The sequence below is a fragment of the Semicossyphus pulcher genome, unplaced genomic scaffold (assembly GCF_022749685.1).
Source record: "Semicossyphus pulcher isolate SPU_LCO1_2020_fin unplaced genomic scaffold, fSemPul1.0.p SCAF_17, whole genome shotgun sequence".
NCBI classification, from domain to species: domain Eukaryota; kingdom Metazoa; phylum Chordata; class Actinopteri; order Labriformes; family Labridae; genus Semicossyphus; species Semicossyphus pulcher.
The window spans coordinates 27,719,441-27,744,161 of NW_027211681.1; the positions used below are offsets into that span (position 1 = coordinate 27,719,441).

At 42.5% G+C, this 24,721-nt stretch overlaps 3 protein-coding genes across 3 annotated transcripts; all 3 read left to right on the top strand.

Annotated features, from left to right (window-relative positions):
- Positions 1–2,107: 2,107 nt before the first annotated feature.
- Positions 2,108–5,598, top strand: LOC138595305 (uncharacterized). The gene is made up of 3 exons (XM_069666674.1): positions 2,108–2,215; positions 2,743–2,858; positions 3,857–5,598. Exons 2-3 carry the CDS (start codon positions 2,743–2,745, stop codon positions 4,992–4,994), a joined length of 1,254 nt encoding a protein of 417 aa, XP_069522775.1. The 5' UTR covers positions 2,108–2,215; the 3' UTR covers positions 4,995–5,598.
- A 2,870-nt stretch (positions 5,599–8,468) lies between these two features.
- On the top strand, positions 8,469–14,509 carry commd1 (copper metabolism (Murr1) domain containing 1). The gene is made up of 3 exons (XM_069666332.1): positions 8,469–8,642; positions 10,585–10,875; positions 13,227–14,509. The coding sequence occupies exons 1-3, from the start codon at positions 8,469–8,471 to the stop codon at positions 13,332–13,334; spliced, it is 573 nt and encodes a 190-aa protein (XP_069522433.1). The 3' UTR covers positions 13,335–14,509.
- Positions 14,510–20,340: 5,831 nt separating this feature from the next.
- On the top strand, positions 20,341–23,352 carry b3gnt2a (UDP-GlcNAc:betaGal beta-1,3-N-acetylglucosaminyltransferase 2a). The gene has a single exon (XM_069665924.1). The coding sequence runs from the start codon at positions 20,341–20,343 to the stop codon at positions 21,520–21,522; it is 1,182 nt and encodes a 393-aa protein (XP_069522025.1). The 3' UTR covers positions 21,523–23,352.
- The last annotated feature ends 1,369 nt before the right edge of the window (positions 23,353–24,721 follow it).

Consider the following 24,721-nt stretch of genomic DNA (forward strand, 5'->3'; position numbering starts at 1 on the left):
AACAAAGCAAGTTCCCACATTTTTGAAAGCTAAAAATTAATTCAGTATTTTTCTTAGCAAAAAGGTGCCGATACATTTTCTCCTCATTTCTTTGCTTCTTCTAAAAGAGCACATCTTCACTGATGTCTACGTTTCAGAAAACTCATCATACATGTAAAAAGAGCAATTCATCACCTGTACCAGAACCCTGTTTTACCATGGTAAGAGTGAAAAGTCAAGTCATCTTTGCTCAAGCAAGTCTTAAGTCATTTTTTGGGGGGGCAAGTCAAGTCAAGTCACAGGTTATGTCAAGTCAGGTCGAGTCCTTAGTTAAGGCAAGTCAAGTCCTAAGTCAAGTCACTTTTTTTCCACTCAAGTTCCAGCACTCTTACCTGTAGTAAAGTACCTTTATAAAGAGAAAACACAAGGTGTTAGCAGCCCGTCTAATAATGATGTTATAAGTCTGACAGTGAATTGTATCTGTGTTATCTTGGCACAGACGCAGCCGTGATGATGGTCTGCTCTGAGACCGTGTTGAGCAGTAACGAGTACGACTGATGAGGCTTCTCTTTGGGGGCTTTGATGTTGCGTGTTGCCACAGCGAGGAGTTTGACTGACAGCCAGTCATCCAATCAGGACAATCACACACTGGGGAGCTTTTTGAGTCGTCCAATCATGACTCTCAGTTTGCGCTGCGTACATACCTGATAGTTAGACAGAAACTTTGAATTTTATCATTTTAGATTTAACAGCTAACATTCAAACACACGCACGTCATCCAAGTCTTCATGCCTCAAGTCCAAGTCGAGTGTCAAGTCATTTATTTTTTGTCAAGTCAAGTCGCAAGTCATTAGAACAGTGACTCGAGTCGACTCGAGTCCAGGTCACCAAGTCTCAGGTCCACATCGCTGCTGCATGGTGTCAATTAACTCCTGAGAATGGGACACATAGTAATCTAAATTAATGCACAGAATGCACACATGTATTAAACTGTCTCCAAGTAAAAGCCCCTACAATGTATGTAACTTGTTAACAAGCTAACATCCAATTAGGGATAAAAGCATCTCTTTGCACTCATCTGAAAAGTACAACTATTTTGGTGACGAAACTAAAAAGAAAAGGTAGGTTGACTTTTTCAGCCCCTCATCAACAACACAGGATGGCCCCTGCAACACACAAGCTGCAGGAAGTACACTGCCCCGTGAACCTACCGATGCTAAACGTTACATTTTGATGACAAAACAAGTAAAAAATTGCGTTATAGTCTGTTTTTTCTTTCGCAAATGACTCAGGTGTGCATTATCAGGTTTTTATGGAAAACCTGATCCTTGCTATACGGGATATTCTATGAAACGTGTGCTTCTCTTTATACACCATAAAGAACATATGCAGGGTTCCCACTCTTTTTAAGAAATTATTTTCCAGGCCCTGTCCAGGAGTTTTTGGGGCAGCACTTGCTCTCAAACGGTCATATCATTTACCGGTAGGCCTGGTACTGACACATTTAACCCGTTTTATTCCTCCTTATTTTGATGATGCAGGGTTCACCATGAAGTGTCTCAAGCCCCTTTTACACTGCCAGTTTAAGGCGGGATTATTACACCTGTCATGTTCTGTCTTCTGTGTAAAACGCACGGAGGCGCAATGATGGAGCGAAGTCCTTCATTAAGCCTACATCTTTCCAAGTTAAACCTGAAAGGTCATAGCAATGGATTGTGCAGAGTGTGGGGCTAAATTAAATTGAAATTTTCCAGGACAACATAAATTATTTCCAGGATATTTGGTCATTTTAATCAATTTCCAGGTGTTTCCAGGACTGGAAAACTAGTCTCTAAATTTCCAGATTTTCCAGGTTTTCCAGGATGCGTGGGAACCCTGATATGGTTGCACAGTAATGTCTTAAATTCTGTTGCATTTCTGAATCACTTCTATCTCGTTCCGTTTGTCATCTAAAGCAGGTATGACAAATAAAAGATGATAATGACCTCTTTTGACTTCTCAAATCACCCTGAGATCTTATCTTACGCCTTTTTCTAATCTTCCTCTTCCTTTTTTTGAAACAAATGTTCAAATAAGGGCTTGATTAAACTGTTAGGGGTTTGGCCATGGTCTCCTGTCCTATAAGAAAACCATGTATCGCAGACTGTGTTCACTGTAGCAGCACCTTCCCTTCAAACACTGAGAGGAAATCAGGAGGATCCTTCAGAGCATCTGTCCGACATCTTTCTCCAACAAGGTATGCATGTTGAAAAAGCGGGTGCACATTCTCTTCAGGACAAAATAGACTGCAACATGTGATCATTTTATTATGGATTCGTCATTAGTTACGTTTATAAAATGCTAGAAATAAGGGGGAAACACCAATCACAAATCTTTTAGGCCCACTGTTACATCTGTAATTGATTTCATTGGCTGGCCAACAGAAAATCTACAGCATCAGATTCTCAGATTTCTCAGAGGTGTTGACGCATCAACATTTCTGCATATTCAGCTCTTAAAATAGTTGCTGCTGAATAAAATAGTCTGGTGTGCATACACTCCAGGTTTTTTTAATTACTTTTAAACGACAAAAATGTAAAATTATTATATTACTGTTTCAACCAACAGCTGCAGCAGACCTATCTGCCTGACTCCTGACAACAAGATTTTACACTGTAGCTTTATTATGTACTTCGGTTCAGTTCTTTTTATTATAAATGTTTATCATCTGTGACAATGCTTTGTGTTTAAATCTGTCCGTTATTAAACCTGATGTGTGTGCAGATGGCGGGCCGGTGCTGGCTACCGGTGCTGACGGCCTTCTTCCTGTGCGCTGGAAACAGTTTGGCTGACGTGGACCAGAACTGGCTCACGAGTATTATAGAAGGCATCAAGAATGAGTGAGTCCTCACGTGTCTATGTCTTTTCTAATGACTATAACTACTACCACTACTACATTAATTACTATCACTACCACTACTACATTAATTACTATCACTACCACTACTACATTAATTACTATCACTACCACTACTACTGCCACTATATCATTTTGAAATGGGCAAATCCAGAAAAGTAGCACTTGATTTTTAAATGTTTAAACTGGACAGAATATGTAATTCAACATACTTGAGTGTACAATAGTATTATGAATACTTGGCATGGGCATTTCAGGCAAAAATACTCTTATACTCTCAATACTCTTCACTGTTAACTATTTAAAAATGTTCAAAGTATCTTTTATTCAGTTCATCATCACACTAAACTCCTAAATCAGCCTGACACAGCTCAAATACTTGAGGGCAGCACTGGTCATTTGGCCTGGCCGTGGGACTGCTGATGCAGGAACCATCACAGCCCTTTAAGCACCAGCAGTGAAGATTTACAACGTTTTCCCATTTGGTTCGCGTAAAAACAAGGGGAATAAACATTTTAAACATTACTTGCCGAAACTACTTGATTTGTTATAATTAAACAAAGCCCTGTGACTGACTGACGGTCAGTCCAGGGTGTACCCCGCCTCTCGCCCAGTAACAGCCGGGATAGGCTCCAGCCCCGCAGTGGCCCTCAGCAGGATAAGCCTTACAGATAATGGATGGATGGATAATTAAACAACTAAAGTTAGAAAATCATGACCTCTCCCACTTGAATGGCTGTTGTTTTCTGCTACGCTTGTTTTGTAAAATCATATAGATTAACCTCCAGGGCCCAGTTCATCGACGGTATCCCTGCATGCAGTCACTGTCCTGATCATATAGACTCTCTCTAGAGCTGGAGTACCACTGACTTCACCGAATGAGTTCTTCTTTATCACCAAACCATTCTAATTCTGAGTTTACATCGACTGTCCTGTGTTCTAGCAATGCCACCACAATAATTAGATGTTTTGTTTTGACAGGTATGAACTCGGTGACTCCTACAGTCTGGCTGCAAACGTTCCCCTGAACCAGAACCCAAACAGTCTTCAGCAAATCTTTCAGGATGATCCGGCAGACAGAGTCAAACAAGCTGTTTCAGGGGGTCGAGTGTACCGTGGTAGGAGGGTGGTGGCTTCAGCACAACCAGGGGCATTGTCACGTGTTCTAGACAACATAGAACCCTTCATTAAAAGCAGTCAGGGTAGCTTCCTCGTCATCTACTCTGAAGAATCCCCATGTGGACCAACGTGCACAACAAATGCAAATCAGGACGGTATCACGGCCAAGATTAACAATGTGGCTCAGAACTGGAGAGGGTATGCGTTTGTGTTTTCTAAAGTAGTCCGTGTTCCTGCTGCAGACACGTCTCAACTCTCTAAATCCTTCAAACAACTTGGCATTACTAAACTTGGGCTTGACAATATATTTCGCTGTTATGGGGATGATCCCTTTCAGTGCACCAGCTGCTCCTCAGACGGAGATGTTACTCCTGCATGTGTTGCCAACAATGCCCCGTCAAATCAAGAACAGGAAGCAGATGAGGACATAAGTTCAGTCCCAGCAGCAGGCGCAGACATGGGTGAAGGTTTTGAAATGGGTACAAGTGTAGGTGAAGGACTAAACACAGGCATAGGAACAGGAAGTCGCAGAGGAGAGGGGAAAAGAGGAAGACTGAGCAGGTGCAAAGGACCTGGCAGTCGTAAAGGAGGCTGCAAAGGTGGGAAAGGTAGCAAGGTTAGAGGACAGTGCAAGCGTAAGGGAAGCTGCAAGCGCAAAGGAGGCATCAAGCAACGAAAGGGTGGCAAGGTTAGAGGACAGTGCAAGCGTAAGGGAAGCTGCAAGCGCAAAGGAGGCATCAAGCAACGAAAGGGTGGCAAGGTTAGAGGACAGTACAAGCGTGGAAGAGGCTGTAAACGTAAAGGAGGTGGCAGGAGAGGAAAAGGTGGCAAGGTTAAAAAGCGAGGCAAGAAAAGAGGAAGACGCAAGGGTAGAAGAAGTGGTAAGGGCCGACGAGGGCGCAGAAACAAAGGTCAGAGAGGGGGCAAGTGCAGAAGACGCACCAAGAGTAGGAAGGGTAAAGGCCGGAGCAGGCGCAGAGGCAGGGGTAGAAAGTCTTAGGGACTACAATGATGGTGGAAGAAAACTTTGTAGGAACCTGAGAATCTGATCAGCGGTTTAAGAAAGCTTAATAATACTAAATGAAGCCTTCTGCTTGTTTCTTGTTTTTGACCATGTAAGGTTAAAGCAGTCTGTTGTTTTTCCACTGCCTATTATCCTTAGAGAAAAATCCCAATGTGCAATTATTACAAATAAATCTGAAACTGGTGTCAGTTATTAACATTTCTGGACTCAATAGCTGACTCACAACTACAGTCACAGTGAATAAAAATGCAATGTGATGTTACATCATTTTTAATCTGCAATTTTGAGCCTTTGTTAGTATGTTTGTTTGTAATCCGGAGTTACAGTCCATTCACATGACCAGCGACAGGGCACGTGTCTCCGTTCCTTCGATTAATGACACAGACATTGATGTTATTTAGCTGATGAGGAAACATGAAGGTGAACAGCTACTTTTCATTTTGTTTCTTATTTACAGTAATGGTCTGTACGTGTATTTTTAAACCGAGGCAAAGAAGAAAAAAGGAGTTGTTGTTCTGAACTGCATCACCTAATCTGCTGATATTCTGTTCTTTCTGATTAAAGCTTTGCTCAGCATCCATTCTGCTCTGTGTGTCAGTCATTTAAGAAAAAAGCCCTGTTGTAGTTAAAGAATATTTAATATTTAATATCTTCCTTTAAATAAATGTTCATTAAGTTAATGTGTAAGGCTGAACGAGTTAACAAAATGCTGAATGAGCTTATGGGCCACTGATGAATGTCCTGGCGGTTGCAGTATTATAAAGTGGATGTTAATTGCAACACTCCTGGGGAAAAGCCCAAAACATACTTGTATTTGAAGCGTTGCACTTCTTTCCGGTCTCTCCCAGAGTTTTGAGTAAATGGTTACCATAACCAAACAACCACAGAAAAGACTACTGATGATGAAACTTCTGAAAGTGGTTCAAATCAAAGAAAAAGATTCAAGTTCAACACTGAGAAGAAGGCAAACAGCAAAGTTGCAAAATGTTAGCAAGGAAAAAAAAGAGTAACTTGCAATCACCGCACATCGCTGTAGGTGTCGCCAAAGAGAGGGAAACCATATAATTGCTACTCTTGCTTGTAATTCAGACCAAAGCATCAGTAGTGTTGCTAAGTTAACCTGCAGTTTCAGAATGATTAACAGTTCAACACAGTGTTGTGCAACCAACACATAGTTATTGATGTATAAAATGACATACAACTCATTTCAAACAAAGAATAATTCTGTGTTTTTGCTTTAACATTTATGAATTGTAGTTTTTGAAAACCAGGACTTGACCTGTAACTTGAGTCTTATGCTTACTGCCAATCGTGCAGTGGATGTACATCTTTAGGTTCAGTTTGTTGTGAGAGTTTTTGTGTTAAGAACACAATTTTAGTAAAACATTTAGACATAAAATCAGGCACTCACATTGTGTCTCGCCTTTGGTCAGTCACTGCCACAGGTGGGGAGGAGATCATTCATCAGGTAACGCCAACTCTTCCCATCGAAAGGCTGAAAACTCGGAAACCTGTCCAGAGACGGATCTTCATCTACGTAATGAGAGATAAAAATTAGTATTTGTTTTTCTTTGTGCAAATCACCACATTTAATATGTTAGAGGCCGTAGCAAGGAAATTGCCTTCACTATCTTGTCCAATATTACTTTGTATCACTATCATGTAGGATACATCTTTACATTCATCATCTAGTGCAATAAACGTTTGAACTACTTCTTATTATAACTGCAAACACTGCTATAGTGTACTGTTGTTATTCTATTAGGCACTCTCTGTTTTGCATTTAACCCATATACACTTTACATGTTATATCTGACTTATATTTTAGTTGTAATGTTTGTTTTATGTACTGTAATCATGGAACAATCAGGCACTAGAATCTCCTTCAGGATTAATTAAGTTCTATCTTATCTTAAAAAACATCAAAGATAATTTATTAGGTAGAACAAGTCAGTGAGCGAGACAGTAATCACACACAAGGAAACAACTAATGACTAAATATGTCATTTAGATGGCATGCATGATAGACAGAAATCATTTTATTGTTTGCTCCTTTTTCCATTCTTGAGGTTACATGTCATTATTACCTATACTACTGGGGGTTTAAAACCCAGCCTTAGTTATAAGCCAGAAGCAGGGAGGAAATTACCCCAAAACAGCCAGATGCCTTGTTCAAGTGAGGCCACTTAGAGAACAATTTGTCATCATGTGTATGCTCTTATTAAAACAAAATTCGCTCTCTTAATCTGTTCATAATCGTGCTGCCCTTTCACTGTCGGATGTTTTGGCCATGTTGGTTTAGATGTGTTTCATACATGTCCATTCAGCTTTTTACTTTGATTTTAAATAGATATTAGTGATGTTTTTTAGTAGTGTTGCCTACAATCCAAGTAACAATTAATATTTTTCTTTTACAAAGATATGAAAGATATAATTTCATCTACATCTAATATTATTTTGTTGTTGTCTTATTCTTTTATTGTATGTATTGTGTTTCGATATGGACCTATGTGTCTGAAATAATGAATAAAGTTTAAATAAAACACTGGGGGGAGTAAAAGTATTAAAGGTATATTTAAACACTAACAATGACTAATGGTCAGGCATTACTCCGAGGCCAGCGTTTCTTAGCTAACGGTAACGTCAATCACTGTTCTTCAGGTAAGCTTGCAGTTAAGCTAGCATTTCACTCACAGATAAATAGCTATAGCCAAACTTAAATCTCCGCAATTACTTACCGCTGCTCGTATATTCCATGCTCCCACTAACGTGTGTTCCGCTCTGACAAAAATAATACCAAAAAACGTCCTCAATATCGGGAATAATCGTGGAAAATGTCTAACATGCTTCTGCAAAGTTGCCAACCGTCGTTTGAAACGAAGATGGCCGACGGAAGTTTCCGGTGATCGTCTCTTTGCTTGTTTTGTACTTATACAATGCAATTTGTACTTATGAAAATGATTGAAATATAAAATGATATTGAAATATTAGATAACTGTAAGTAAATAAAATGTATATGGAAATTGAAGGAGGCATAAAGGTTTAAAAATATATATATATATATACTTACTGTCCATTTACAGAGCTGTAAAGGCACCTTATTCCTCATCAAATTCTCATTTACGTAAATATGCTGTGTTTTACAAACCATACAAAAGACATAAAATTGCTGTTGTTCTAATTCTTCCAGTATAGAGATATACATTTATATGGTTTTGTGCATTTAATAAAGGTTCAATCAAAATACAGTTTTATCTTTTTGAACCCAGGTATTAACTAAACCTCTAATAACTTATTTCCGGTGATACTGCAATTTCGGTATAAAACAACATGAAAAATATCCATTAACGTTTTTGTCACGGTAAAACTACACTTCCCAGGATGCCTTTTTAAACCGGACTTCGCGTGATTTGATCCGTGCGCTTCACGTGACCAGAGTCACAAGTAAACATGGCGGAGGTAGAAGCAACGAAATCTTTGAGCGGACTGTTGAATGGAATAGCTCAAACAGTTTATTACAGCAACACGGAAATCACAGAGGAGCTGCTGAAAAATGAACTGTACCACGAGCTGTCGCAGGAGGAGTTCAAGGCTTTACATGAGAAGATGAAAGGCCTCCTAAAGGTAACAAAACACCTTCATCATGAAAGGAACAGAGCCGAAATATAGCCTCATCTTTATACTGTCTTTATGGATGTATGATAATGAAGCACAAACGTTACAAGATAAACAAGATTTACATTTTTGTAGATATAAATGTGTGCAAATAGAATATTTTAACATGTTAAACGTGTTCTACAGTCTAGACATTTAACAGAAGCTAAAGCCCATACCTTATCAGTCACATGCAGTAACTATAACTGTACAGTCTGTCATGTCAAGGTTAAGCTTTATTGTTAGTATACAATACAGGATTTCACAATGAAACGCAGTTCCGCCAATCAACATTCTGCACGGACAGAAAATGCATTGGCTGCACAAACAGTGATTGTGAATAGAAAATAAACCATTATAAGGCTAAAAAAAATTTTTTTAAGTTGTTAAAGTAACGCTTAATGAATAAAAAATAGAAACTATTGCATGATCAAGCAGCTTATACATACAGGTGTATACACACAGAAAATGAGGTGTAACAAGGAAGTTACAGTGCTGAAAGAAGGGTTAGGCCTAGGTGGTGAAAAAGCCTAAACGTGAATGAGTCGTTAAAGCAGGGGCCGTGCTTTTACATTTTTTCAGGTAAATATCAGTTTGTACTTGTGTGTATGAATCCTGATTACACTGCCATTAATGTAACTGAGGGTGAGACTAATAAAACTGACATTATACCTGTTTACCTCAGTTATAGTCAGCAGGGGGCAGCACTAACATATACACCTGTTACCACTGTTGCTCCAGTGTTCATGTCTTTGCTGCACTGCGGCCGCCAGCTTTATTTCCATAGCAAATTTAACAAATTAACTGCAGAAGCCGGATAGACCTGATACAAAGTTCATATTAAACATATCCAGTTAAAATGAAAATAATATCAATACAACTTCTGTTTTAGATCTCAGATTTCTTTAGTGTTTATGAAAACTGCTAATAGTGAATGGCTAGAAGCTTGGACAATGCATGGTAACATCCAACCTGTAGCGTCGAAAACACCTTTTTTTCAGGGTGTGGTTCCACAGTTCACCCTGAAGTACTTACCAGATAAATGTGAGCACCTGAGCGAAAGGTAATTAAACTCACAGGTGATAAACAGTTTCAAAACATGGCCACCAGATGGCTGGGAAACATGTATAGAGAACAAATGAAGCTCATACAATAGGACAGAAAAATTGCTCCTCTGACTTAAATTTTTTGTACATAATTGTTTGGTCAAAATTACAGCATTTAACATTGATCCACTCTACATTAATATGTATCAAAACTGGTTTGACTGCAGTTCAAAGACTGTACATATAGATGGACGACGCGTCTCCATCTGCTCTCATTGATGCCAAAATAGCCCCCGTGAAGGCCGCTGCAAACTTGTGATGGTGACGTCATTTGGTGCCAGAGTCTGCACATTAGAGATCAGCGGGTGGACCAGCCGTAGCCACTTCAGCTAACCAAAACACACACTTAACTTACCGGGGGAAAAACAGCAAGTGTTTAACAGCAGAACAGCTTCTTGTGTTGGTCTGAGGTTAACGTTCACAGATATGGAAACTTCAGTGACTGTAGTGATTGTTTTAGTTACGTCTCCTCTCGCCGATCGTCCTCCACTCTGCTTATCCGAAACTGATTGGCTGCGGGAGCCCCATTTGTCAACAGAGCTGTCAATCATGAGGCCACACCCCCTTTTTATAGCATCGAATAACTAATTTAAAGTAAACCTGTCAGAAAAATGAACACTGTGACATAAATCAGCATGATAAGAACTAACGATAATGACAGAAACCATGTTTGAGAAAAATGTATTTGGCGTGTAATTTGATTTTACAGTTTGACTCATGTCCCATCTTTTTATACAGTCTATGCTGCAGACCTGCAGAGACCAGCTCATCTAAACACCCTCTTCCTCTTCTTCACCATCTCTCAGTCTATCGCCACAGCCGACATGGACCACGCCCAGCTGGAGGCCTTCCTCACAGCGCAGACTAAGAGGCAGGGCGGCGGCGGGGTGAGTGCTGAACAGGCTGCTGCCCTCTCTCGCTTCTGGAAGAGCCAGCGAGTCCGTGTGAGGGAGAGCCTGCTGGCTCAGAGCCGCTGGGAGCCGGGACTCAGGGGCCTCTCCTGGAGGGTGGACCTCCAGACAGCAGCCAGCCGGGGGGACGCAGCGCACAGCGGCCCTGTCGCTCTGATGGAGCTGGAGCTGGGGAGGGCGGGACAGGTGAGACTCACGGCCAGTGTTTTGTGTTTCACAAATTAATGCTGGGAAATGACCAGTCTCATCCCTTTCCTCCGCTGCAGCATCTTCAGAGATCATCAGCATTAAACACACATTAAACTAAACACAGGTCATCTTTTGGACTGCACGGTGATGCAGTGGTTAGCGCTGTCGCCACAGCTAAAAGGTTCCTGGTTCGAGTCCCAGTTCAGATGTAGCGGGTCTTTCTGTGTGGGGTTTGTATGTTCTCCTCGTGCATGCGTGGGTTCCCTCCAGGTAGTCCGGCTTCCTCCCACAGTCCAAAGACATGCTGGTTAGGTTCACTGGTGACTCTAAAATGCCCGTAGGTGTGAGTGTTAGCGTGAAAGGTTGTCTGTCTCCACGTGTCAGCCCTGTGATTGACAGGTCATAGGTCTAGGGTGTACCCCGCCTCTCGCCCAATGACAGCTGGGATGGGCTCCAGATCAAGTCACTAAGATGCTTTGACCTAACAGTAACTGTAGTTTGCGTCTCTGTGCATGTTCGGGTTAACATAGATCCAGGTGTGAGACACTCTAGAATCTGTTGCGTGAAATGAAGGTTCCTGAACTAACAACATGCGGAGCTCTTTGCAGTTTTAGTGTCAGAGATCTCTCACACACAGAACCGGCTGGATTAGTTTTTGGGTTAGATTTCAGTGTGTCAGGAGGCCCGGCTCTGGCTGTGACCGAATTACTGCTCTGTTTTTGTAAACTGTGGTCCCATGAGAAGGCTAAAGATAGCCAATCTGGGTCCTGGCCTGGAAACAGTTTAAGAGCCAGAGGATACCAGTGCTGAGACATTAATACTGTTAATATGGTGACCTTAATTCAAAACAAAACCTATTTGGGTGAACAAGAAGCTGTGGTCTTAATCCCAACAAGGCTGGAACGATTAAAACAGCTCAACAGAGCCTTCGTGTACATGTAACAGACACTTTGGGTTTCATCATATGCCCACCTACACCCTTCTGAAGTGACATCATGAAGTTGCAAGTCGGCAAACTGAGTGGAAAAACTTGAAAGCCACAAACAAGCCCTGCCACTCAGTTCGGTTCAGCTCCAGCCTTTGAGTTTGTCAGTTCTGAGGAGCTGTGCTAGAATTTCTGCAGGCCAGGAACCTTCTGGCTGCGAGGCGACAGCGCTCACCACATCATGTGCTTGATACGTCACTTAACGTCTAAATCAGGCGTCGGGAACCCGCCGCTCCGGGGCCACAAACCTTTACCTTTTAGTTTAATGTGTCATTGTTGTAGCAAAGTCTTTTTACTTTCCCTAACTGTAAAAAATGTGCAGCCCAAACACCAAATTATTATTGTTATTTGTATTTTGTCAACATAAATGTGCATCTTTCCAGTCTTACCGGTGGCTGCATGAGTCTCACTGACTTTCAGTTTTGTGTTATGCTGATCAAAGCATTCCCCAATAAAAACAAATAAATAAATAAGTAAACAGTTTTCTTTATTGTAGTTCTAATTCCATAAATGCAACGAAGTGTGGTATTTTTGTGAAGGACGTGCAGGTTAAAGTAACGATCATAAAATCACCTACTGGAGAGTCGTCATGCGTAAAGTGGTAAAACATATCAACGTATGCTCATCGAGATCTGTTGGTTATATTAACAAGCTTGGACTTCGTGACCTTTATTTTGAAGGGGAGGGGCGGGTAAAAATGGCTCCTTTCAACAGAAAAGGTTCCTGCCCCCTGGTCTAAATGAACAACCTGAAATGTTGAGACTGAAGTTAACAACAACAACAATTGTGTTTTACTTTAGTCTTCTAAAATCCTCACCCCAGTATGTTATGAAGGCTTTTTATTTCAAGGTTTGAGGTGCCAAGGCTCATCCGAGATCACTGCAGAGGGCTTCCTCTGACACTAATACTTCATACAATACTTTTGTGGCCTGTTTTAAACATGACTTCCTCCTGTTCTTCTTTAATCAGCAGCTCTGTACAGAAAGACTTCACTAAAAGGAGACAATGAGGAACTGAAGTCAGCGTTACTGTCAACATAACACAGAGATGTTTCCCTGTGTTACTGTCTGCTTCATGGACTTTAACTCCGTCAGATTAAACTAAAGATAAGGACGGACTCACTTACAGTGTAACATAGTTTGTATGTTAAGATAAGCCTTTATACATAGATACAAATACACACAACAAAAGTGCAGCAAGAAGAAGCTCTAAAGACTGAGTGTGCGTGATTTTGGACCAACTTCCTGTCAGATCATCGCTCTCAAAGCCTGAAGTCCCACCTGTTGACTAAAACCCCCTGAATGTCTCCACTCTGAGCTGCTGTCTCAGTAATGAAGTTAAATGTCTGCCCTCTCTTTCTCAGGACTCAGAGTTTGTGTGTCTGGAGTTTGACGAGGCCAAAGTGAACCAGGTGCTGAAGAAGATGGCCGACATCCAGAAGAGCATCGACAGCGTTGCTCACCGCACCTGAAACTGTGTGAACTGTGTGTGTTACGTCACAGAGGTGTGATTCGGACTGGGAAATAACTGGGATATCTTCTCCCGTACAGGCAGAGCTTTCCTGTTTCCTTCACAGCAAAAACATACTTTGGTGACGTACATGACTCCCCACACGGGGAAACAAGACGAATGGTCAAATTTGCAGAAAAGTTGCAGCAATCGGCTGAAGTTGCTTGAATCTGTTGTAACACAGCGTCACAATTTCCTGGAGGGACTGAAGTTTATAAATGAATATTTAAAGGTTTAATCTCGAAGACTTTTATTAAATAAATGTCTGTAAGTCTCTCTCTCTCTCTGAACGAGGTCACACAATGGTGACTGAGCCTGTGGCCCACTGATGAAAGCCTTTACATTAGCAGAACATAGTATTATTATGGGCTGGGTGTCTGTGGCGGCGCCCAGTTAGTGACGCGTTTCCATCAGCCAGCAGTGATTGGTCTGCCAGAGAGGGTAGGCGGAGCTAAGCGGCTGCTTCTCCGCTCTCTGCAAGTGTCGCGAGTAAACAGTAATCTACTATGGCTGAACAAACAAAGAAAAGATGGATGACTACAGATACAACTTCAACAAGAAGTGAAAATCCAAAGAAGAAGAAACAAACTCGACGCTCAGATGAAGCAAACAGTCTGAAAAGGAAAGCGACCGTCAGCCAGGAAAATCAAGAGTTACAACCGGAGCCGACCGTGGACGTCTGGTAAGTGGGAAGTGTCCTCCCACAATTGCTGTTTATCGCCATTAGGTGGCGCCAAAGAGAATGAAATGGAAATCTTCGAGATTGAATCTTTGAATTAAACCAAGTGAAATTGGTTTTTAGCTTGTTTTTCTGGGGCCGTGTTCAGAGAGGAGGCGACAGGACGTCAGAGGTGGATGTCACTGATGATGTGTCTGGTTGTGGTCACACTTCTTTCTGTGGGGCTGCAGGACGCATACATGTTTCCTGTTTACTGTAGATCAAATGTTTTACACTCAGAATTGTGCCAATTAAGATTGAGAGAAATATATTGATTGAGTCATCAAGCTGAATCAGAACTTGTTTTCTTATCAATGTACATTTTTCCCCGGAGTGAGTTTTTGAAACAGAGAAGAGAAAGAAAAAGATGTCAAACTGCTCACTGTAAATATCTCCTTGTCTTTGCCATAAAGAAACTCTGTGACACCAGTCGCCTTTGAATCTCATGCTGGAACATCTCATCACTTTCACTCACCGCTCGTCTCGTGTAAAGTCTGCTTGTGATGCCTGTTAACAGTCTTCAGACCCGATGAGGCCCAGAGATGGTTTATGGGTGGAGACAGACTCACACAGCTTTGATAAGACCAATCAGAGTCCAGCACGCTCCAAAGTGCACACAGATCATTTATCTGTGATTGTAAACTGGGCTCAGAGTAGGGCTGCATGATTACGGCCAATTTGTTTTGATCATCACGATTTTAAACTTTAAGGTCCATTTTGTGCTGCATTCAGGCTCATGTTCAAATTTAGCATCAAACTGAGACTTTCATGAGTTTCATGGCTTCTTAGGGGATTGTTTCTTTTTAAGTGGTGACGAGCCGTTTCAGGGGACCAGCTCTTCGTCTTCTGTTCCAGACATTTGACTTTGTGACTAAATGAACATCATGCTGTGTTGAAGAAGACTTGAAACTAGAGACTGAGGCCATAAACTCATTAGGAACATGTTTACTGAGGGAATACATCAGGAGAGGAGGAGGAGCATGTTCTCATAGACATAGGTCTTAATTTTGCAGCCAGTGGAGTCGCCCCCTGCTGGCCATTATAAGACTGCAGACAGCTCTGCATTAGCTTCACTTTATGTTTTGTCCTGTTCTTATGAGCAGATAATTGCTGAGTCATTTTAATGTCTTATAAAATATTTCGAGGGGTTCCTCTGCAGGACTACAGCAAAACATGTTTGGTCAATGCAAAATATTATACATGAGTTTCTTAACACCTACATGTTGATCATCATGGACAGACATGACCCAGTTCAGACTTTTAGAAATCTCTGGGTAACCTGAGGGAGGAGTCACTGCGCGCGCACCACACCGGAGAGACGCACACTTGTACAGCAGCTTTTCCCACAGAGTGAACACAGGATGTGACTTTAGTGTTCATGTAGGATATTTTAGGATTGGCGGTGTCTCGGGTCTCACAGAGTTCATGTTTTAATGAGGATCGGTGCGCGCGCAGGTCTCCAAAAAGCGTCAACCGAAGCACGCGGAAGGCGCTGTCGTTCAGGTGAGGCAGCTGCAGCCTGTTGATCAGCAGCTGGACGTGACACGAGCGCGAGGGGCCGAGCTGAAAGGTGAGTGTGCTGCAGAGTGAACTGACTTTAACGATCATGGTGCGTTTCATGGCGCTACAGAAGGTCGGAACCGCTAAAACATCTCAAAGTAAGAAGGTTGACAGTTTGACTTTGTGCTTGTTGGGATTTTAGAGAATAACCGGGAAAAGTAGCAACACCGCGCTGTAAAAAGACTCAATTACAAGTCCTGCATTTAAAACCTCAAAGTATAAGCATAGTTCAAAGAGTAAAAGTACTTTTATTGCTGCACGAATGTGTCTGTCCCTTTTAAAGATACAGCTGGGAAATGTGGGGCTCATTGTTATTACTATATACGGTGTAGAGCCTGCTGCTGTGTAGATAAGACTATAATAATACATCGTAATTTGAAAATAAGTTCAGTAGTTGACTCTGGAATAAAAATATAAGTATAAAAGCACAACATGGAAAGAAAAGCACTGATACCTCTAAATTTAAGTACAGGAGAGTAAACGTACTAAACGTAAAGGCTCGTGTGTAAAGGAGGTCAATAGTTTGCGTAAGGAAATTCCCCGTGACTTATTTTACCTTTCATTTTAAAAGAAATAGCTGCTTCATCTTCTTTTATTCATTTGTTTTTTTCAAGATTTACTTTAGGTTTCTTGTCAGTCTGGTTAAACAGGTTCAATCGTGTGACATTCTTTTGCTTGGGGGCTCCTTTTAAAACGGTGATAAATGTAAAAGACAGAGAATATAAGGAAACACTAATAAGAGAATTGAAACGTGAAATGAAATATAAAAAATGTACATGTAGAGTAAGATGTTTGTATCTCAAGTAAAATATATACAATAAAGGCAGATATATGTTACAATGTTACAATTTCGTTTAGCAGACGCTTCTGTCCAAAGCGACGAACATCTGAGAGTGAATACGACACAAGCAACGATCGAGCTTCAGTGTGATCGGACACTGGTGCTGACAGGAAGTGTAAAGAGCGTTTTATTTATTTATTCTTATAATAATCAGCAGCAGCTTCAACAAGACCAGTATTGTCATCATCATCACCATGAATATCCTAGCATCAACATCATTAAGGTCAGAGGTGTTCATAAAGAGCTGGGTCTTTAGCTTCTTAAAGGTCAAAGGGACTCTGCGGACCGGATGGAGTTTGGTAGCTCGTTCCACCACCGGGGGACGACTGAGGAGAAGAGTCCAGTCAGAGACTTAGGGCCCTGTGGTGATGGGAGCACCAGGCGCCTCTCAGACCTGGATTAGAAACAGGTTCAGGTTCAAAGGAAAAGATCAAACAGGTTTTCCCTTGTGCTCGAAAACCAAGAAGCGCTCACATTATTAATTATATTTTTATGACAGGTACACACTACGGAAGCCCTGAGCGGACATGCATCCCTACATTTTATGTATTCTGTCCCCGGTTGTTTTCTGGAGATCTTGACTAATTTATTATGTGAGATAACAAAGCTGTTTTTTTGTGATAACGGGATATCTTTCAGTCGATCTAGAAACAGAACAACAGGCTGGTCAGTGTGATGTTACAGAGCAGGACACGCCATGCTGCCATCACCCACACTGCTGAGGTCAGGTCAGCCCGTTTCTGTTTGTTTTGTGCTTCTGCAGCTCTGAGGATACGAGTTATGATCTGACGTTACTGCAGTGCAGCTTTGTTATCTCGAGATAACTAAATAAATGAGTCGAGATCTCCAGAAAACAACTGAAATGACTCGTTCTCACAGAGTAAATAACATGTATGGATGCATGTCCGCTCAGGGCTTCTATAAGATTCAACCAAACCAAACCAAATCCTGCTTTGACATGAATGCAAGAGGAATAATAGTGTAAACATATATTATAGTAAAACAAACCCAGGGGACATTTCTCTACTTTAATATATGATATATATAATAATACTTACAGTAAATAAATAACAGTTAGTAGGAGGACGTTTACTTGTATTTTCTTAACGCCACAGCTGGCCTTAAACTTCTTCAACCCTCAGAGGAAAGATGGAAACGCTCATAAATCATCAGCCTTTAACAGTGCAAACAGAAATCACTTAGTTAGATAAACAACCACACAGTTCATCTGAGGTCAGACAGTATTACAGCTTAAAACAACTGCACACAGTTCCCAGAAAATGGGGGAGAAAGGGGGAGTTAATAGAGACCCAGCGGCCACACCGGAGCAATTAAAAAGGAATCAGCGAGCAGGGATTATTCCTTTTCCTCGAATGTTTTGATCTGACCTGTTTCAGACTCAAACTCTGTCTGAACACCTGAGAGAAGCTCTAACCTCTCCTAACTACTAAGTTGTTCCACAGCATGTAGAGTTTATTTAACTCTGTGTAACACTGTCAGAAAGAACAGACCATCAGGCCGACCTCTTCAGAGGATGGAAAGGATTCGTTTCTGCTTTGCAGAACATCTTAATCTGCGCTTCTTCGCCTGAGATATCCAAACCAATTCCATTTATTTAACGCTATGTTTTCCTTTTCGGTCACCAATTTCCTGCCTGGTTTTCAGAGAACATCCACTTCTTTCTGCTGCAGCTCAAACAGTTCTTTGCTGTAGGAAATGGACTAACTGTGTAAGGTTGTTAGCTACAGTCATACACAGTAATTAAGTCCAAAGTTTATCAGTGTTATCAACATGCATTTGATCACAGGCCCGTATCACTCCCGATATGTACAGATCAATACATGACCTGACAGGACCTGTGATAAACGCTGACCTGACCTGTCTCTATCTCTCTGTGCACAGGGTCAACGACAGGCGGGACATCAGATCCGCGAACACCTCGAACATCCCGAACACCACGAACACCTCGAACACCCCGAACACCTCGAACATCCCGAACACCACGAACACCACGAACACCCTGAACACCCCGAACACCTCGAACACCCCGAACACCCCGAACACCTCGAACACCCCGAACACCCCGAACACCCCGAACACCTCGAACATCCCGAACACCACGAACACCTCGAACACCCCGAACACCCCGAACACCCCGAACATCCCGAACACCCCGAACATCCCGAACACCTCGCACACCCCGAACATCCCGAACACCTCGAACACCCCGAACATCCCGAACACCTCGAACACCCCGAACACCCCGCACACCCCGAACATCCCGAACATCCTGAACAGCCCGCACACCTCGAACACCCCGAACACCTCGAACACCCTGAACATCCCGAACACCTCGCACACCCCGAACATCCCGAACATCCCGAACACCTCACACACCCCGAACATCCCGAACACCTCGAACACCTCGAACACCCCGAACATCCCGAACACCTCGAACACCCCGAACATCCCGAACACCCCGAACATCCCGAACATCCCGGACAACCCGAACACCCCGAACACCCCACGTTTTTGTGGCTCTTTATTTTTGTCCTTCCCTCTTAAAGTGTCTCTGTGTTCAATTCCAGATGGTTCCAGTTACCAAAACCAGGTTCTTCTCGGAGACGAACTTCTCCACCCGTCAGCTCCTCCACAAGAGGCCAGGAGAGGTCTGGATCTCCACCACACACAACTGACCAAACATCACACCTGTCACAGGTAATACATGAGTGACAGCACACTACAAGGGGCCCTGATGAAAAATAAAACCCTCCTCACGCAGTCTACGTCACAAAGAGCAGATGTTTTAGAAACACTGGTCAAAAGTGAAGTGTTGCAGGACTGTTGATTATGGATTAACCTGTAATACTTTAAGCTAATTAGCATCATTATGTTTACCTTGAATTAATCACTTTATGAAGTAAATTATGTAAGTTTATGCAGAATAAACTCTGACGTCACCCATTGGTCTGTGGATGACTGTTTTCAAGCCTTGACTGGTTTTCCTCGCCATCTGTTTTTTTGGAGCCAGAAGTGACCATATTTGGACGAGAGGGTGGAGCTGGAAAGGAAAGTCTATACAGTCAGCAGCCAAAGCTCAATCGTCAGCTTCCTAATTAGCTGGTTAAAAACAGAATTTCCAGCAAAATGAGATTAGAGGTTAGAGGTTGCAGCTCTCCAGAGTTTCTTATGTATTAGATAAACGCTAAAAGAGCTTGTGGATCTATGTGGACTCTCTCGCCCACATCTCCACAGTGCAGCAAACAGGGTGATGAAAAACAAACTCACTTAATATAATGTAAACAGGTAAGTGTAGATTTATGTAGTTGCTTGTTGCACGATGCAGATCTGAGATGCAGATTAACCTGGGGAACATAAAGGGAACAACTTATCAAAACACTCCTGCTGCTGTTAATAAGTATGTGCTCCTCTGTATGTGCAGTCACTGAACAATGACACACTGCTGCCACTAACTGGTGTCATGTGCATGGGTAAATTGGAAATGTGTGATTCCCATCTGTCACTGAGGGAAGAGGAGGAGGAGAGAGAGGAGGGGACGAGGAAGAATGATCATGGGCTGATTCCTGCAGGATTAGAGATTAAACCATGCGGCCTTGTCTGCAGCCAGTGCGAGCTTCTCACTGAACTCCTGCTCCAGATTCTTCAGTCTTATTTTTGCTGAAGTCGTCCGGGTCGACCTGACCTTGCTGTCTCTATGTTTCCAAACGTCCCGTTATATCCCGGCTTTGTTGTAAGTCCAAAGCTATGATTCTACACTTTACAGCGTGTTTCTTGTTTTTGAGTGATTTTCTTTATCTGTCCCTCCTGTAGGTGCAGAGGGGGGGCAACATGCCTGTCCCTCGCAGAAAAGTGAGTGTGCTGTGCGTGATGCTCAACATCTTCTTCTGCTTCCTGGTGGCCGTCTCCTGGAACCTGAGGCGTGACAAAAGCACCCGCCAGAAGATCGTCATCCCATCCAAGAAGTTTTGGCACCAGCAAGTTCGGAGCAAATACTTCTGGAACCGCGAGCAGCAGCGCCTGGACATCATTCACAACTCCATCTTGAACTCTCTCATCGAGCTGCCTGATTGGCTGAATGACACAGGGCCCCTTGACCCCTGTAGGCCAGACTACAGAGTTCCAACACAAATTGAGGACTACAACTCCCTGCCGAAGCGCTTCCAGGACTTCCTTTTGCACATGCGCTGCAGGACGTACCCCCTTCTGATAAACCAGCCTCACTTGTGCAATGAAAAGCCCTTCCTGCTGCTGGTGGTCAAGACTCTGATCCCGCACTTTGACCGGCGGCAGGCCATTCGAGAAACATGGGGGCGAGCGGGCGTCTTTGCCAACAGGACTGTAGCGACAGTGTTCCTGCTGGGCAACACATTATCTTTGGACCACTTCCCAGACCTCCATGGGATGCTGCACCACGAGGCGGCGCTCCACAAAGACCTTCTTCAGTGGGACTACAGGGACACCTTCTTCAACCTCACCGTGAAGGAGGTCCTCTTCCTGGAGTGGTTCAGCCAAAACTGTCCCCACGCTAAGTTCATCCTCAAAGGTGATGACGACGTCTTCGTCAACACGTTACGGATTATTGACCTCCTGACAAACCTGTCAGACAGCAGGGCTAAGGAACTCTTCATAGGGGATGTAATCAGTAATGCCGGTCCAAATCGGAACCAGAAACTCAAGTACTTTATCCCAGAGAGTATGTTCGTGGGGAAGTACCCGCCTTACGCAGGAGGCGGAGGGTATCTGTACTCTGGGGAGTTAGCGCTCCGCCTTCACAGCGTGTCTCAGCAGGTGGTCTTGTATCCCATTGATGACGTCTACACGGGGATGTGTCTGAAGAAGCTCGGTCTGGCTCCTGAGAACCACTCCGGCTTCAGGACGTTCGGCATCGAGGAGAAGTTCAGGAACAACCCGTGCGTCTACAGGAGCCTGATGCTGGTTCACAGCCGGACGCCGCAGGAGATGTTGAGCGTCTGGCCGTGGATCATCCATCCTGAGCTAAACTGCCAGTGAACATATATTCATCTTTGTTCAATGACTGATTGATTACAAAACTATTTATTTATGATAAATCCAGCTGTTCCAGGCTCCAAATGTTCTCATATGAATCTGATTTTTTCTGTCAAATAACAAGATTCGACTCTTCACTCCTTTCTGTTCAGTTCAGCGCCACATCAAGCTCCTTAATCTGCCTACATGAGTTTAAAGTTTTACCGAATTTACCAAGTTTTTAGCGTTTCCATTGTCCAGAAAACATGTTTTTAACAGCATGAAGGGTTTTACTCATCGAGGGTCTTGGTGTTAAGTTAGCAGAGAAAGAACCGGAGCTAAAGTTAGCATTAGCTCGACTCGCAGACCGCCGAGCCCTGCCAAAGTGTGCAGAACAAACAGATTTTTAACTTGAAACGGCTTTATTCTGCTTTTAATCATCAGTGTTTGTTTTTGAGAGGAGGAGACCTCTGTGGATGAAAACACTGAACCCCGAAGGTTGTTTTTAAATGTTTACACCCTACCATGCTTTTGCTTCTGCATCACTCTGTGCGCACTGAAACAGCTAAAAACAAGATTTGGCTGACAAGATGCAAGCTGAATCTTCTTCAGGATTGAAGCCAAAGGTCGAGTTTTAGGAGGCAGCCCTTGTTGATGAATAACTTATTAAAAGTGTTTCTCTACTTGAACTTATTTAACTGTTGTTTTCTCTTCCACTGGCTGTATGACACGAATGTAAGAGAAAGCCTTTGGTGAATGAGAGCTCATTCTTCAGCATATGGACGCCACACACTTCAGTTTTAAAGGGTTGTATTTTTAACTTTCTTTTTTTTTCTCTAAATGACGAGCAGCTACACAAATTGAAATTGAATCATTTTTTTAATCCAGAAACTGAGGTGTCATTTTCTTTAAAACCACCAGACTCCAGTTTCATCTTGTAGAGCATGGTAGTTGCTGCCCTGCTGCAATCGGTTAGCATGTTTGTTTGATTGTGTGTTACACGAACAATGTGTTGGAAACAAACGTCCCAAAGCCACAAAGTCAAACAGTAACACAAAATAACAACTCGTCAGGGCAGAGGTAGACCAGTGACTCCTGTGTTCTGTGAGGTAAAATTACTGTTTTTGTGAATGGAGTCTGGTGTCTTTGATACGAGCGATGTAACGTCTGCTTGTGGTTAAAACAAATCACCTTCCTCTGTAACAAAAAGGTCTATCTCTGTAGGGATGTTGTCAGACACTTTGAATAACAATCTGAGCCTGTCTTTGATTTCGCTGGTGCTTTAACAGGCAAGAGATCTTGTGCAACAGGCGCTGTATTTACACGAGGTACCTTCAATCTTTGTCACGTAAAAATGATGACGGCTGTACTCTTCTCCTCCATCAGCTGAAAACAAACAGATTTGATGATGACCTCTGACCTGTAGTTACAGAAGTAGCCGTGTTAATGATCCGCCCGAGGCCGAATGATGCAGCACAAACTGTTTACAAAGACAGACACGACACACGTTTGACATTAAAGTTTGTACAGTATTTGAGAAGCTGAAGATGGACGGAGAGAAGGAGAGAGGGGGATGACATTCAGCAAAGGGCCGAGGGCGGGAGTGGAGCCTGTGGACGCTGCGTCGAGGACTGTGGTCTCTGTATATGAGGCGCCTGCTCTACCCACTGAGCCAAACCAGCGGCCCTGTGTTCAGTGTGTTTACCATCCCAGCTGTGATGTTTCTGCTGTTTCAGGGCATTTATCCTGTTTCATATCGTGTGAGTAAATAAGCATTCATTTCAGTTTGGCTCACATGGCCTGAATCATGGCCTCTTGTCTCTCGTTTGTTTCTGTTTCAAACATGACACGTCTTTTCACACCTTTATTAAAAACTATATATTCATTTTCTCTTTTTTTCTTGCATTTATTGTTTTGTCTTTTTATTAATACAGTTTTGATAAAAATTAAAGATTTGATTAAATTTTTTACAGATGACAAACAAGCGAGTGCTTTATATTTATTGTTCTTTAAAGAAAAGTACAGAAGCCCTGAGAGGACATGCATCCATACATTTGATTTACTCTGTTTTCCTGTGATGACGAGTCATTTAAGTTTTCTTGAGATCTCGACTTATTTATCTCGTTATCTCGAGATAACAACGCTGGACCTCCGTAACGTCAGATGATCAGAACTCGTATCCCCTCCAAACAAACAGAAACGGGCTGAACTGACCTCATCAGTGTGGGCGACGGCAGCATGGCATGTCCTGCTCTGTAACATCACAGTGAGCAGCCTGTTGTCCTGTTTTCTAGATAGACAGAAAATTATTACGAGAAAACCAGCTTTGTTATCTCAAGATAAATAATTTATATTTAAATAATGAATGAGCCTGTTATCACTGGACAGCTGAGTAAATAAAATGTATGTCTGCATGTCCGCTCCGTAAAATAACCTTGCTGTTGAACACGAGGCCTGAACAAGCAGTGACTGAAGCATGTGGGAATTTTCCAGGGATCATCAAGGGGGTAACTTGTCTAAATTTTAATTTATATGGGGGGGCAATTTATTTTATGAAGTTGACTTGGTTTCCCCCTGGAGAGCAGAGAAGGATCATCTTATCTTGCTGATGAAGGCCAGGTGGCTGAGTGAAGTACCATGTGGGGATGGGGTAGGGGGTTGTTGATGTTGTATATAAGCTTGAACACTGCAACAGCAAGAGAGAGAACTGCTGTACTTCTCTCCATGCTGCATGTAAAATGTAAGTAAAGAGACTTGATTCATAACATTGAGTTTGCTTGTTCTTCACAAATTATCTTCAGGAGGAGAATTGCCCTCACAAGCACCAAACACTGAACAGCTTCATACACATGTTCTATTTTAACAATGAAAACTACTTTATAAGGAGAATTAATACTCAATATAAATACATTAATAAGCTCAACTTGTAAACCATAGAAGAAGAGAAGTCCTAAAAGTCCTCAGAAAAGGGAAACTTTGAACAAAGTCCATCTGCGAGTGAAGACTGTGTGATACGGTCAAAAGCTCTGGAGCAAGAAGTCAGTGTCAAAACAGAATTCAGCTTCATTCATTCACAATAATCTCGTGTAACAGAGGGAGGAAACGAAACCTGACACCAACAGAGCTGCAGTTAGAGGCGGAGCAACACCTGAGAGAGGCGGAGCTTCAACATCACTCTGCAGAAATGAAAGTGAACGTCTGAAACAGAACAGCAGCCACGCAG